Source organism: Diabrotica virgifera, chromosome 2, assembly GCF_917563875.1.
Source record: "Diabrotica virgifera virgifera chromosome 2, PGI_DIABVI_V3a".
NCBI classification, from domain to species: domain Eukaryota; kingdom Metazoa; phylum Arthropoda; class Insecta; order Coleoptera; family Chrysomelidae; genus Diabrotica; species Diabrotica virgifera.
The window spans coordinates 73504376-73521453 of record NC_065444.1 but is presented as its reverse complement, the minus strand read 5'-3'; the positions used below and the strand labels follow the sequence as shown (position 1 = coordinate 73521453).

The 17078-nt window shown below is 31.7% G+C and overlaps 1 protein-coding gene across 4 annotated transcripts in view; it reads right to left on the bottom strand.

Moving 5' to 3' along the window:
• The window catches only part of LOC114329471 (E3 ubiquitin-protein ligase Topors-like), a 70850-nt gene extending 56409 nt beyond the window's left edge, over positions 1 to 14441 (bottom strand). The window contains exons 1-4 of one of the 4 annotated variants that reach the window (XM_050643781.1): positions 13999 to 14440; positions 11160 to 11362; positions 3426 to 3524; positions 1886 to 2056 (exon numbers count right to left, since the gene is read on the bottom strand). In XM_050643781.1, coding sequence (XP_050499738.1) covers positions 1886 to 2056; positions 3426 to 3524; positions 11160 to 11362; positions 13999 to 14148 — 623 coding nt within the window. In that variant the 5' untranslated portion in view covers positions 14149 to 14440. Of the gene's footprint in view, positions 1 to 1885; positions 2057 to 3425; positions 3525 to 11159; positions 11363 to 13998 lie in introns of all 4 variants that reach the window. The other 3 variants (XM_050643783.1, XM_050643784.1, XM_050643785.1) reach the window with 3 other exon arrangements.
• Between the last annotated feature and the right edge of the window lie 2637 nt (positions 14442 to 17078).

Here is a 17078-nt window from a genome sequence, read left to right as displayed (position 1 = left end):
TAAGTTACAGGGGTGAAAAACTAAGAGAAAATGTAGTGTGATTTTTAATTTCAAATATCTCATTCAAAAGAAACTTTTTATTCATTCTAAGGGAATTTCGGCCCTCGGTAATAAAGTAATCTTTCATTCTGCGTTTAAATTTTCCAAAAATATTTATTAGTTTTCTCAGGATTCGAAAAAAATGATTACATTAAAAATACATTGAAAACTTTGACAGGCGTCAAAATATTCCTTTCCTCTTAAGTGATGCGCTACTTAAAGGGACTAAGAAAGGGTGAGACGTTTTTATCAAACAATGTGGTTACAGTTGAGCTCTTTACCTGTGCATCATTAATACATGGCAAGATAAAACATACTTTTTATCAGCATCATTATCTTCCACACATGAAATGAAAGACAAACCAGCTACTGCCTGTTATTAACCTTTAGCTACACGCGCTGGCGTATTTTGTACGCCAGATATAAGAATTATACTGTAAAATTATTTAAAAATTTAATTTTTGACCTTGTTTATCTCTCTAACCTATCACTGGAATGTGCTTTACAATTTGGTTTTAGTTTCGTTGTAATCGGCGTTCTGGGAAGATCGTAATTTACAGTTTATTATTTGTTGTTTCCGGTGGTGGACAATATACGCCACGATTATATTAATATAAGTAGTGATATAAGTACATATTTCAATTGTTTTTTAGTCATTATGGCACACAATATATTTTTCTTTATAAACAATACTTTTTCTTCCGTAAAAAATCACATTTCAAAAAAAAAATATTAGTAGTTTTATTTATCATGGAATCCAGTTATTCCATGATTTCAGTTATAAATCCCAATTGGCTTACTGAGAATTAACTCAAAGTATTCACTGATGCCGAATAAGGTTTATAACAAACAACTAAAGTGTATTTTTCAAAAAAAAAATAAACAAATCCGCTGTTTTAAGTGTGGCGTATAAAGTATTCCACGCGTGTAGTTATGTTATAACTTGATGCGCGGGTAGTTAAAGGTTAAGTAAAGACACATCTTCATTTTATGAACGCTCTAGATTCAGGACATCTTTAGAGGTCAGGACAGGACAGAGGTATTTGTAAACTTACGTTGAGTGCGTTACAAGGCATATAATATGTCCCATATACCCGATTTGCTCGCGTGTGTTACGACACAGTCAATGCAACCAACTGTTAATGTAATACGAGGTATATTTGTCTTGTAACGCAGCCAAGGTGTTAAGTACAATTTGTAACTTTCTGGTTTGTTTACTTGTGGCTGTCAGTTTGTTGGGATTTTTTGCTGTCTTTTTTTGTCCTGTTTTTGCCTTTAGAAGTTATTTATATTACACAAACAGCTGTTTTGACAACTAATTTTATATTGGAGTTTTAAATTTTATGGTAAGTGTATTTTATTTTGCCAATCATTTACATACAAAGTTAACCTCATTCACACAGTTAAATAATGGTTTTGTTTAAGTTTCTGCAAAAGTGAAAGATTTTTTTTAGATTATGCCTGGAAAAACTCTTTGTACTTTGTATTAGAAATTTGAATAGAAATAATATAATATGTAACATCTAATTTTATCATATAATCCCTGATCGGAGCAGTAGCCACTTTCTGTCACTTGCTGTTGCGTGGAGTAAATTTTCGACTTATTTCATATGCTCTAAATGATGACACGCAGGTAAAGAACCATGGACTTAACTGTATTGACCTAGCTAATACGTAAAACAATAACAAAATAATTTTAACTATTTAGAATGGGAAATAAGTCACAATATTATTAAAAAATGATTTTTATTATTAACGTTTCGAATGTAACGTTAATGAATAATTTTTATTATTGTAAAAATGCCACAAGAAAATAGCTTCAGAACAACAATAACAAAATATATACCTGAAATACTCTGGAGTACACGCCATGAAATTTCCATCAACATCTGGAGGCGCAATGGCCCATAAATTTCGTGTATAAACAGATCTCCGGAAAGCAGTTGTAGTCGGAATCTCTCGTCTTGGCATCTCACGTCTTGGAATCTCACGTCGACGTCTATGATATGCAGAATGCCTACAAAAATAAAGATGTTACAAATAAAACAAACCTGGCACGTGAAAATAAATTTGAACAAACCAATTTTCAATTTTACTGAGATAAAAATATATTTACAATAAACAATTGCTAAATATCTCATTTATATTTTTCAACATAATCTTTATTATGATTAACATATATTTTGAACTCTTATTCTTGAGTTTCTAATGCTGATGTCCACAAAGAAAGGTTGTTTGATTTCTATAAACCACTGATTTAGAGCCCATATAACATCATTAACTGAAGACAGTGTGCTTTCAAATATGGAAATATTTGTTAATAACTTCGGGGAAAAATCTGGAGAATCCTCACGTTAATTCTACTTGAGCAATTGCCACTGTTTCAATGGGTAGAAAAGCTACTAAAATTGCGTCTTTAAAATATAATTTAGAAATTAGCACGACCTTACCTTCTGAATTTGTCTTGTCTATGCTAAGGTAAAAGATGACTTATCATTTTTTGTCATCTGCATGTACATCTGTTTAAGAGCGGTCCGCCCAAAATCCCGACAGCCAAAATCCCGACGGCCAAAACACCCACACGCCAGAATCCCGACACGCCAGAATCCCGACAGGCCAAAATCCCGACATGTAAATTATTATGTATTTTAAAAGAAAAAATTATTATTTAAACACTTCATTTTATAATATAAAAGCTATATATACTTACTGAAATGGAAGGTTGTAAGTGACATGATAATATCTATTGCATATTATATGAAAGTAAACTTGAATTCAGGATTTGATTATACATATATTATTGGACTATATTGGCAAAAAAAATAATTTAATTTATATACCCATGTTGGAAATTTTATTTAGAAAATTAGTTCATATTAAATGGTAAATACCTTTCTTTAGTATAAAAAATAAAAAAACAGATGGCCATAAACAAAAAACAAGAAATAAATGTAATTATATGTTAAAAAGAAACTTATCAAACTTGTCGGGATTCCGGCCTGTCGGGATTTTGGCCTGTCGGGATTCTGGCGTATCGGGATTTTGGCCGTCGGTATTGTGGCTGTCGGGATTTTGGCTGTCGGGATTTTGGGGTAGACCCGTTTAAGAGTGTACCACATCTAAACTCCCGACCGTAACTTTTCATTGCGTTATAATATAATGATATAGTGGAATCCCTTAACCTATTCACCAAATCTTTATGAATTGGTATTGGAGTCTTCTTCTTTTAAACATTCATGGCTGAACATAATCCATTTTTGTGGGACAAATTCAGACGTTTGTTTGATTATTCGTTGTTGTATGTCTTTAATATTGTCTTGAATATTGTATATCAAAAATATTTTTTTATCTTGATAAATTTATCAAAATATTTTATTTATACACACCTTTCAGGATATCCACTTGTACTGACTGAAATTTGGGGATGTGTCAAAAGCATTTGTTGTATTGCATGTTCTCCATGGGTATCCACAGTAAATGTTGTCCTAAAAAATATTCTTTTGAAAATTTGCCTAACCTATACTCCGTCTACCGAACAGACGGAGTAATCACGTGAATAAATCACAATATTTCTTCAAAATACCTTAACGCACGGCCTTGTACACAATACCGATAACAACGTAATCGGTATTGGTGTTATAGTTATTGTGTACAAAGCCGTGCGTTAAGATATTTTGAAGAAATATGGTAATTTATTCAGGTGATTGCTCCGTCTGTTCGGTAGACGGAGTATAATGCCTATTAACATCTAATAAAAAACATTTATTTTAAAAAGGAAAATATGCTCAGCTCACTGATTCCAGTAGCAATTGTCTAGTAATGGTATTGCTGATTGCCCAGATCTACTGTACTGTATTGGTTTGGCAGTGCCGTCAAGGAATACTAGATTTCACCTCATGTTTCAACAACCTTTATGTAGAACTAATGTAAAGTTTAATAGTTTTAGTTCAAGGTCTGTAAGGACAGTCAATAACTTATCTCCGAACATTGATTTCAGTATATTATGTGAAAGACGCTTTATGTGCTTTATTAAGGATTTAACGCTTGGGGAAGAACACTAATTTATAAATTTATAAGTATATTTATAGGTAGCTAGGTGATTTAGTGTTAAGTGTCCAAATAATATTTGTTAATTTATTATCTGTGATAATGCTATCATTGTCTGTGTAACGTTACCATTTTGTGATTTTAATTAAGTATATTTACATATTTTTATAATTTATTTTGAGGTTTAATGTATATTTTAGCTCTTAAATTATTTTGTAATAATGGGTAAGGCCCGTAAATAAATAAATAAATTTAATTGGTAATGAAAAAAAAATAAACACAGAATACAAATGTAGACAAAATGGAAAAACATACAGGGCCATCAATTTTTGTAACAATGATAAGTTCGAGATGTTACAGCTGATTATGAAAGGTAAAATTGAAGGAAAAAGAAGTCCTGGTAGACGACAAATATCTTGGTTGAAAAACATTAGCGACTGGACTGGGTTAAACACACAAAGGCTTTTAAGAAAAGCATAAGATAGAGACGAATTTGCAATGGTTATAGCCAAGCTTACTAGTGGAGTCAGCACTAGAAGAAGTCTGTTATAGTAGAGTAGAGTAGAGTAGAGTAAATTTTTATTTGCATAAATTTTTAACATAATTGAGCAAATAACGTCACATTACTAACAATCACATATTAAAAAATGCTACTAATAATCACATATTAAAAAGATATATTAACAATACACTAAAATATACAAACAATACAAATTACATATATGCTGATCAAGGCTGATAGGCCAGGTACTCCACCACAGTATACGGCTCAATGTTAACCAGGTGTTGAAAAACCGTTTTTTTAAAAGCTTTATAGCTTGTTTCCCGTTGAATGTCAGATGGTAGACTATTGTAAAATTTAACGCACGCATACAAAGGACTTTTCTCTGTTAGGGACAATCTGTGAAGTGGAATATTCAAATTAAGGCTTCTTGTGTTATATTCATGATTTGGTTGTAGGTGATAAAATAAAGTAAAATTTTTAAAGAGAAACATAATACATTCATATATATAGACAGCTGAGAAAGTGAGTATATTGAGTGATTTGAATCGGCCTCTACAGGATTCTCTCGCCTTTAGTCCTAGGATCACCCTGACTGCCTTTTTTTGGACTATGAAGACAGTTGAGCTATCCACCGAAGCACCCCAGAAGACTATTCCATATCGCATAAGAGAATAAAAGTTTGCATAATATACCGATAGTAAGATTCCCTGGTCTAGATAGTTTTTCAAAACTCTTAATGAGTAGCAGGCTCTATTTAGTTTTTTTGTCGCATTTTTTATTTGTTCTCCCCAATTCAAGTTCTGGTCAATATGAAGACCAAGAAACTTAACTGATCTAGAAGGTTCTGTGTTTTGGGATAAAAGATTGACTGTATCTGGGAACTCTTCTCGTGATTGGCTGGTTCTAAAGTAAACAAATACTGTCTTATCAGTATTAAGCACCAGCTTATTTCCACAGAACCACTGTTCAGCCTTGTCCAGAGTTTGTTCTGCCACTGTGAGGAGTGTTTCTAATGTTTCTTCCCAAAATAGCATGTTTGAGTCATCAGCAAAGTTTACCAGGTTTGAGGAACCACTAATCACTGCATTTGGCAGGTCATTTATATAGACCAAAAAGAGAAAAGGCCCTAAAATACTCCCCTGTGGTATACCTAATTTTAAGTTTATCGGTTCAGAGTAAACCTTACATCCCTGTTTCTCCAAGCATACTTTTTGTGATCTATCTGTAAGAAATGATTTTATCCATTTCAATGCTGGTCCCTGTATTCCATAACAATATAATTTTTGCAATAGGAGAGCATGATCTAGGCCAATGATTCCCAAAGTGGTCCAGGTGGACCCCCAGGGGTCCACGAGGGGCTCAACGGGGGTCTACGTTGGCGTGAAATAAAAATGGGGGTTCACAAGTTGCAAGTGGGGGTCTACGAAAATTTTATAGCGATTTGATATTTATTTAAGCAAATCTGCATTTTTTTATTGTAAAATATCAATGGAAAAAATAATATTTTAATAATAGTGACTCACAAAATGTTATCATAATGCATCATAACAAGTTATTTTGATCAAAAACAAGTTTTTGATCAAATTTTAGTGTAGAAAACGTTAAAATACCGTTTTTTACATTTTCCTCCATTCCCAAAACACATGTCTTTCGATTTGACTGAAAATTTGCCCAGATAGCCAAAACACAGGACTTTAAGTGATTAAAAGAATTTGTATCATTTTACAATATAAAAAAATACGTGGAATAATATCAGAGTCAAAAATATAGGCGTCTACTGTAAGGACAATTAATTCTGAAAATATCGACCATACGAAAAAAATGGTTAAGAAAATTATAATAATTATTGTAAACACAGTTTATTTGGATCAATTTCAGTTCCTACCATTTTTGTCGAAAAGTTGAGAATTTCGGAGATATTGAACAAAAAGCACTGCTATCAAATCAATCCGGGCTTATGCTCGCGCCTTTACCGCATACGTACTACCTGAAATATTGATTTTACCAAAAACATTATAGAGATCAAAATTGTATAAAATTTAATTCTATCCATTTTTGTATAGGTACATTTTTGTTCTAAAACTAATAATAAACGAGATAATTCAATAATTATGCTGTAACTGTCACTCTTTCCCCCATACCGACGGCACAAAAAAATTTATAATAGAATCAATTATACGAAATCATATTTTCCACAACTTCACTCCTTACACTTGTTGTCGAAAAGTTAAATATGGCGGAGATATTGAGCAAAAACGGTTCTCCTTTATTCGCGATTTTAAATTTACACTACTACATGCTATCCCGACTGTACTATATAATTTTGACTCTTTATTGCATGTAACTTTTCTTGTATTGTAAAACTATACAAATTCTTTTAACCATTAAAGTCCTGTGTTTTGGCTATCTGTGAGCAAATTTTCAGCCAAATAGAAGAACATGTATTTTGGGAATGGAGGAAAATGGAAAAACAGTATTGTAACGTTTTCTATGCTAAAGGTTAATCAACAACTTGTTGTAAAACAAAAAACTTGTTATAATGCCTAATAATCACATTTTGGACAACCCTTCTATTAAATTATTTAAATTATTTTTTCAATTGATAATTTACGATAAAAAATGCAAATTTGTTTAAGTAGATTCCAAATCACTGTAAAATCGCTTAAAATGATATTTTGAGAAAAGAAAAGAAGACGAAAAAGACCTTCAATGTCTTATTTTTAACCCCCTCCCATGTTTTTCATTGGAAGTATGGTAAAAATATAGCAGCAGGGGGTCCACCGAAACCAGTATATTTTTTAAAGTGGTCTACGAGAAAAAATAGTTTGGGAACCTCTGATCTAGGCTATCAAAAGCCTTAGATAGGTCTAAAAAAGCACCTAGTGTTTTCATTTTTGACTCTAGTTTTTCTAAAATTTTTGATATAAAATCATAGGTAGCTGTCTCAACTGACCTCCCTGCAAGAAAACCATGCTGCGAATTACTAAATAAGTTGTTTGTAGTAAAAAAGTTTTGTAGTCTGTAATATATTGCTTTTTCGAATATTTTTGAGAATGATGGAAGAAGGCTTATTGGTCTATAGTTTTATAGGTTTTTATAGGTTTTTATGTAGTGGCTTGACAATTGCCAGTTTTAGACTTTGAGGAAATTTACCTTGCCTGAAAGAAGTGTTGACTATAAAGGATAGAGGAAGACAAATCTCTGATGAAACAAATTTAATTAAGCTGGTTGATATTTCATCATAACCAGAGCTATGCTTGTTTTTTAAGTTATTTATTATATGGCCTATTTCTTTTTCTGAAACAGGAGTTAAAAACATGCAATGATTATTTTGTTCGATATTAATTTGAAAATTTTTTACAGGCTTAATTTTCTTTACAGCTTCAGCCGCAGCATTTGCCATAAATTGATTTATTTCATCAGAAAGCACCTGAGGATCACCCTCTAAACAAAAATTACCTTGATTTTTTGAATTGCCCTTAATCTCTTTTACCAACTGCCAAGCCATTTTAGTTTTATTTTCACTATTTTCGATTCGTTCCTTATAACAATTTTTTCGATATTGAGTGAGTAAAGCATTATACTTACGTTTTTCTGCCCTGTAAATATCTTTATATTCATCATTATTACTAGATAGTGTAAACAAAACATCAAGCCTAGATTTACAGTTTTTTATATCATCATTTTGCAAGCACTGTTGAGATTTTTTTTTATTTGTTGTATTTATCTCTTTAAGTGGAAAACAGTTTACAAAAATTTTTTGAACTATATTCATGAAAGTATCCCACTGATCATCTACTTCTAATGTCTCGATAACAGATACCCAGTCAACATTACTCAACATAAGTTTAAAAGAATCTTTATTCTCATTGTTAAATATTCGTTTTTTTGTTATATTTGAGTCAATATTATTTAATTCAAATTTTACCTTTTGAGCAGTATGATCAGACGTATGGGGATTGAATATAACAGAATCAAATATGTCTAGATTTGTAAAAATATTGTCTATACAGGATTTTTTGTTACCTTGTATGCGTGTATAGTCTTTGATGGAGGGTTTAATATCAAAGGAGCTCAAAAACGTTTTTAATGTACCTGGCCAACCTACACCATCAAGCAGCATATCCAAATTAAAATCGCCAGCCAGAAAAATGATGGAGTCCTTGTCAACTAGGTCACAGAGTATTTGGTCCAGTTTATCTATTAAAATTTGTGGGTTTTCGGTTCGGTATATGGACAGCACTACAATCTTTTTCCCATCAATTTGCACCTCTGCAGCAGAACACTCAAACACTGATCTTTCTGATAAGCTTGAAATGCTTGAAATGCTTGAAAATATAGCTATTATTATAGGAGATATCAAAGTTATTCACAGAAGAAGCAGCTGTAAGCTTCACATTTTAAAATTAGTTACAAATACACAGGGTCTTCCACAACATTGTACCACAAGATATGTTTTACCGCAATAATACAAAGTTGTTTTTATTATACAGACTATATAAAAAGTTATAATAAAATTTTAATGAAAATCGTAACAAGTCCAACGCATGTATAATTGCATTGGGATACAAAAACCTGTTGTAGCCATGGGAAAATATTGTATCCTTTTGCAATATATGTATGTCAGCTATAGATTTTATACATCTATATAACTTTAAGTCATCTGCAAAAAGTAAAACTAATGATTCAAGATTATCAGAAATATATAGGGTGTCCCAAAAGTAGCAGAACAGTCGAATATTTCGCGAACTAAACATCGGATCGAAAAACTAAAAAATACATATTCAATTATTTTCAAAAATCTATCCAATTACACCAAACACCAATCCCCACTACACCCTCTGGAGGTGGGGTGGGAGGTAACTTTATATCTCAAATGGAAACCCCCAGTTTTTCTTGCAAATTTGGATTCGTTACGTAAAAGTAGGTAACTTTTATTCAAGACATTTTTTCGAACTCTGGATAGATGGCGCTATAATTGGGAAAAACGATTTAACCTGATACCATAGGTAAATTCTAGAAACGGTCTAATATCTCACGAAATACACTTCCAAATGAGAAACCAAAAAACAGATTTTTAATCTTTTTGAAAACCTATCGAATAACACCAAACATGACCCTCCAACCCACCCCCTGGAGGTGTGGTGGGGGATAACTTTAAAATCTTAAATAGCAACCCCCACTTTTTATTGCAGATTCGGATTCGTCATAAAAAATTAGGAAACATTTATTCGAAACATTTTTTAAAATTTCTGATAGATGGCGCTAATAAATCGTATTTTTCCAATTAAAGGATTAATTAATCTATTAACAATTCTAAAAAATGTTTCGAATAAATGTTGCTTAATTTTTAATGACGGATCCGAATCTGTAATAAAAAGTGTGGGTTGCTATTTAAAATTTTAAAGTTACCCCCCACCCCACCTCCAGGGGGTGGGTTGGAGGGTCACATTTGGTGTTATTCGAAAGGTTTTTGAAAAATATTAAAAATCTGTTTTTTAGTTTCTCATTTGGAAGTGTATTTCGTGAGATATTAGACCGTTTCTATAATTTACCTATGGTATATGGATAAATCGTTTTTTCCAATTATAGCGCCATCTATCCACAGTTCGAAAAAATTTCTTGAATAAAAGTTGCTTACTATTACGTAACGAATTAAAATCTGCAAGAAAAACTGGGGGTTTCCATTTGAGATTTTGAAGTTACCCCCCATTCCACCTCCAGGGGGTGTAGTGGGGGATAGTGTTTGGTGTCATTGGATAGATTTTTGAAAATTATTAAAGATGTATTTTTCAGTTTTTCGATCCGGTGTTTAGTTCGCGAAATATTCGACAGTTCCACTACTTTTGGGACACCTTGTATAAAGAGATTAAATAGTAATGGTAAACAGTGGCATCCTTGGGGGACACCTGATAAAACCTCAAATGATTTCTGATTGGAAATTAAATAGTTTCACCCATTGTTTTCAATCCTTTAAAAAAACTTTATATCCATTCTATGGCCTCCTTAGTAAAGTTAGACATCTATAGACGTTGTGTCACATTACATCAATGGAACTTAGACATCTATAGACGTTCTGTCTGTCAACGTGTTAATGTCTGTTTAGTTTTATGCCATACTCTTTCAATGCCATTTTGAAAAATACTGTTAAAAAGGCAAAGAAAGGATGTTTACACTGTAGTTTCCAAATCAATTTTTTGTGGCATAACATTTTATGGGATAACACAGGCTGCTCCGACCTGTTGAAAACATAATTCTCACCAAAGTAACAAACATCTTAACTCCGAAACAACCAAACCATTGCAGATAGTAAATAATTAGGGGCGTCATTTGATAGGGTAAGGGGGGTCATTTGCCCCCTGACCCTGAAAATGACTGAAATTTACAAAAAATACATCAATTTTCATCATTAAATCATATATAATATATTGTATATATAATATATTGTATATATAATTCTTGCCCCCCCCCCCCAATCAAAATTTCAAATGACGCCCCTGTAAATAATACTTATAGAAAAGTGTAATAACTAATTATACTAAGTAAATTTAGATAATAATATACCTACCTAAAATGAAAGTGATGTCTGGTGGGTGGCAGAGCATTTGGTAAAAAAGTATTATATTCCCTAATTTCCTCAACATGTATTTCCTCAGCAGTAAGGTCATTAGCAAGAATGTCCACCACATGTTCATCATATTCGCCATTGTTTTTAATGTTATGAAGTATTCTGGTAAATGGCTGCTTGCAAAGAGGACATTCTGCTTTTATCTGAAAAGAAAAGAAACAAATTATATAAATATTAATAACTATAACTACATAACGACCCATGCAACGAAGACTATTGTAACTCAATTTTGGTTGAACTGAGATAATCAGGGTTCGAAATTGGGATAAACCGAGGATAATTGGGTTTGAAAATTTTTCGCAAAGAGTTCGCTGTAAGAAATGACGATATCTTTGGAACAAATACTTACACACTGTAATTTCTGATATATTATATTTAAAGGATATTAAGGGATTTCACAAATCAAACATAACAAAAAACACATTTTTTAAATCTTGTAGACTTACTAAAGTTTTCGTCGAAGCAATTAAGGAAAAAATAATACTTACTCTAGACTTAGTAACAGTAAATGATGTTATCTTTGGAAGAAATACGTCTTACAAATTTAAATTTCTATTATATTATGTATAAAAGGTTTTAAGCGATTTCACAGATCAATAATAACAAAAAACAGATTTTTTGCTAAATTTTGTAGACTTACTATAGTTTTCGTCGAAACAGTTACCGAAAAAATACTTATTTTAGACTAGACTTACTAGTAACAGATTTATTGAAGCAAAACAGTACTATTTAAAAAATTGTAATAAAAAACATTTCTATAGTTAATCGGAATACCTAAAATTAGAGTCTAGAGAAAACTATAGTAAGTCAAACAGTTTAACTCAAACTTGGAATACCTTCTGGTGTTTCTTGCAACGAAGACTACAGTAACTCAACTTACTATAGTTTTCGCTTGCAGGAGTGTGGGTCAGTAAACTTACTATACACATGCAAATGCTTTACTGGTTGCCTTAAAATTCATACCTGATTTACCATACTTTTCCACCAAAAAAAGCTTAAAAAGAATAATAATACCATAATAGTAAGTCAAATGTAAAGTTTTATGAGTTAGGATAGTCTTCATTGCATGGGTCCAATAAGTAAATAGATATGAGATTTTTCACATTGAAACCCATACAGAATACTTGAAATTCGAATTGTTATCCTCTGTGCTTTTTAAGATGGAAAATACAAAGCAGAACAGAGTGGTGAATTAATCAACAAAGGGGTCTATAATAATGGCACACTAACGGTGGTAAATTGTCACGTAAGAAACCTTCCTTTTTCAAATGAAGTACGATTTTTTGGTTTCAGAAATCCCAATCCTGAGATTAACTGTCTGCCATCGGAACTACTTTTTTTCGAGGCCTCGACTTTGGCGCCCTCTACATTATTATTGTACGTGCACAAATTAAAAAAGATATAATTTTTGTATTCTCTAAGAGTTAGATATTAATATGTAAAAAGTTTTATGTTCATTTTTAATAAAGTTTCTGAGGAAAAAAATCTTGAAAAAATGCTTATTTTTGGTCTTCTAAAGTGTACTAGTACCTTAAACATATTAAAGTCAGAATTTGGTATTAGTATTTTGAAAGTAAATTAAATGTAAGACCAAATACTTATGATGTCGGGACAGTATCACAAGGTTTTTTCCCGATTTTCCCTCGTGATTTACTATGGAATCTCTAACGCGAGAATTTTACTGTCATCGTTGCATTTGTTTGTCTTTTTAAAGACAAATCACATGCTATGATTTTTTTGTGACGGATATTCTTGAGTTGGGATTGATTTCATGTAATCGAATGAACTATCTTTTAGTAAAGTCGTCCCAGGAACGCAACTCATAAATATTGGCGATATCATTTTAAAGTCTTCTAATTTAAAATGTATAATATACGTCTGAATTGCCAATATAAATGAGTCAGATTAAATAAATTATTAGAAGAATTTTTTTACTTAGCAACAACATTTTTGTTTATTTTAGTTGTATTTTGTATTTTGACAACGAAACCCGATTTGGGCTTCGAAACGTTAATAAAATTATTTTTTCAATTTAATTGTGGCTTATTTCCCACTAAATAGTTAATCATAAAAATGCCACAAGGAAATAGCTTCAGAACAACTTTAAGATTTTAGCATAAGAATTGCTAGAATTCTGCTAAGAATCTTCTAAGTAGTTTGTAGTTATCATAAGAATTAAACCTTTATTGGTCTTTATCTCAAGATGTATAAAATGTGACATTCCTTGTTTTTCCCCTGTACTCTTCATATATAGATATGTTTCCTCAAAGTTACAAAGGAACCACAAACAAGAAAGGGGAAGGCCACAAATGTGATGTGTCAGATGACCTGAAGAAACAGGCCTGACATATCTTCATCTATATAGATATAGATATGTTTAAACATGTACTTGAGGCTATCAGAGCAATAGTGGCCTAAGGCCAAAAACGAAGTTTTGAGATAAAAACCCACATATGAAACTATTGGTGGTTACAGCTTCCAACATAGCATTCAATTATAGAAACTAGGTGAAGCAATGAGAGCAAGAAATAAAAATTATCAAAATTTGTGTTATTTTTAACACAATCATGCTGCATTATTTTTACTATTGTGGCTACTATCCTATATTATACTTGTAAGTGGTAATAGGTTTTTTGGTAATACCTATAATATATTTTTGTAATATTATTATCTTCTTTAAAACATTCTAGAAGACTCTAGGTGACATCTACATTAGTAGAGCATTATTTTTTAATCAACAATATTGGTTAAGAAATTATCAGGTATTTTTTTTACTTACCTTTGACCATTCCAAAAGACATTTGAAACAGAATTGATGCAAACAAGTATCAGATACACATTTATTTGAGAATGAACCCAAACAAATTGCACAATTTGGAGGAGGACTTGAGGAACTAGGACGTTTTATGAGCAGCCGACTCTCCGCCATTCTTAATTTCTGATTTATTTTCCACTGAAAAAATATTGATTCCGAAAAACAATCTTTCTAACTACATTTGTCATAACCATATGACCTTGTAGATATGACTGGTAGATAAATAAATATTGCAAATTTTGCAAGGAAATTAATTACGAATGCTTGCAATAATTTCGAAACATCAAATTCAAACTACAACTTTTTAAAAGCAAATGCAGAACAACTGTAACAAAAGAAATTGATAAAAGCTTTCCGCCATATTACACTAGGGCACTCGGCACAAAACGAACAGAACGCAAACGCATACGCATGAGAAGCGCATGACATAAATAGGCATAAATAGGCATAAACGTCATAAATAGGCAAATCATGACAGAAAATTTATTCTTCTTCGTTTTCTACTGTGAGTAGACCTTTGCCTTTGAGCAACTAGCTACTTTTGTATGACAATGACAATATTTTTTCCAAACAACAGAAACTAAACACATTTTTTATTCTCTTGCATATCTATACAGGGTGTTTCATTAATAATTGGAAATATTTTAACTGTAAATTCCTGAGCTCAAAATATTAAGGTTTAACTCAAATCAGCTAAATAGTCCGAAAATGCTTCCGGGAGCTAGCGAGCTCGTTGAATATAGCGTCTTTTAATATTTTAATTAGTGTTTTTAATTCGCTGTGTCTAGGTACACGCTAACGTGTACGCAAATAAAAAAGTTAGGTACACGCGAAATAAACTTCATCAAGCCAGTGACGTCATTATTTAGCGTGCGCGCAGTGACTTTATATTTTGGTACACGCTATTTTGATATGTTTGTGTTTGTTGTTTGTTTGATAGAAAATATTTTTATTAAATGAAGGGGAAGGGAAGCAAAACTATTCAGATATTTCAAACTTAATTGTAATAAAACAATATGTATATAAAAGTATATATTCAGGTTAGTAAAATAAATACCTATTCGTTAACATGATGTTATACAAAATACTACTAAAATAATTTTTATACGTAAGTTAATTATACGAGTTTATATTGGTGTTCATTTTTGCTGTGGTGTTTATTTTTATTTATACAGGGAGTTGAACTTGTTACGATTTTCATGTAAAATTGGTTATAACTTTGTAAATACCCTGTATAACATAATAAACTTTTATATTTTTGTTATATGGAAGTTAAGAATATTTCGAACATAAAATAAAATATAGGGTGTTCCATTTAAAAAACATAAGTTTGTTCTGCCACTATATTATCGAACGCCCTGTAACATTCTAACTAATTTTAGTAATTTTGTAATATGAAGCTCAAAGTTTGCTAAAATTTTGTTACTAACTTGTATTGCTATCTATTACTATACCGAATCTACTGAGCTTTATCACACTAATCAATCACCCCGTATATTTTATCTTATTGCTTCTGCTACCCTTAATCACGAATTTTTGTCTCTTATCTTATTCATACTGTTTTAGAATGTTGTTAAACTCATTAAAAGAACTAAATAATTGTCCATACTCCATAGTTAATTAACAAAAAAAAACACTAAACAAGTAAAAATAAGGAAACTCTTTACAAATTAATTACAGTGTAAACATAACGCGATTAGACAAATTCTAACCACACTCTGACACTCGCGATACTTACAGATACTTAATACCACAGCATACACGCGGCTCAAATTAGCGTGTACCAAAAAAACCCAGTCATAGTACACGCTAAATAATGACGTCACTGGCTTGATGACGTTTAAGCGAGTACCTAACTTTTTTATTTGCGTACACGTTAGCGTGTACCTAGACACAGCGTTTTTAATTACCCGTAGAACACTTCTATTTTTAGAAAAACGAAAACTGGTACGCCTATTTATTATTTATTTTCCAAAGATAAATCGATTCCATCCGCGAATTTCTAGTATTGGGACCGTGCAAGTTCGGCAAAGCGACCTCTATTTCTACGCTCTGTACTTTTATTCGCACTTTTAATTATATTGGCCAATTATATTAGTCCTGGTTGCTGGATAATTGTCAAGACCATAGTCCAAAAAAATAATAAGAAAAAATAAGATGCAGGTTATGTTTAGCAAACGTAAACAATTGTATGTAGTAAATAAAATCAGTTATTAAAATGCAGTACTGCAAGCAAAATACAATTAATTAAATTTACCTTTATATAATAATTGCATATCATATCAATATTGTGGAGCAATATATAATTTTTCTGCGTCAATGACAGAAGGTATGAAATATACGTCAATTTGACAATTTCAATTGACAATATGAATTATTTAAGATAGTTGCAATATTTCTCCCATAGAGGTATATATTAACATAGAGGGAGCCTACCTTCCGCGCTTCCTGACGACAAGATCTCAAGGACTGGTTTGCTGCATCTCCTTCTAACACATTGTATCGAGAATCTATAATGACTTTCAGTGTGAATATAGGCACGGAAGAGGAGGACAACTGTAGCAGCTTTACTATGCATAAGAGTGAAACAGCACTAATCCAAATAAAAAAGATGGTGTCGTCACTTCGCTCTGAATGACACTCTCTCTATGCTAATATTCTTAGACAAGGAAAGAGAGAGGACGAGTAATCCTTGACCAAAAGTGAAGCCAAACTGACACCAGAGATTTTGATCATCGACGTATCTTTGGGGTATTGTTATGCATTGAGTATTTAGAATAAAAACATGAAATGTATTTAAAATGAAGAATTTGTGTACGGTAAATGTTTTATTAAGTTGCTCATATTACGTACATATGTTTCAATACATACATATGTTTTTATTACGAATTTTAGATGATGATTTACTTTATTTTTTATGAAATTTTAACCTTCAACGAACACCCACCACTGGCAACCCATTGTTATTTTTGACGTGACCGCCATGTTTCTGGTGACAAACAAACCAAAAACTGGCTTCACTTTTGGAACGTGTGTTTTAAATG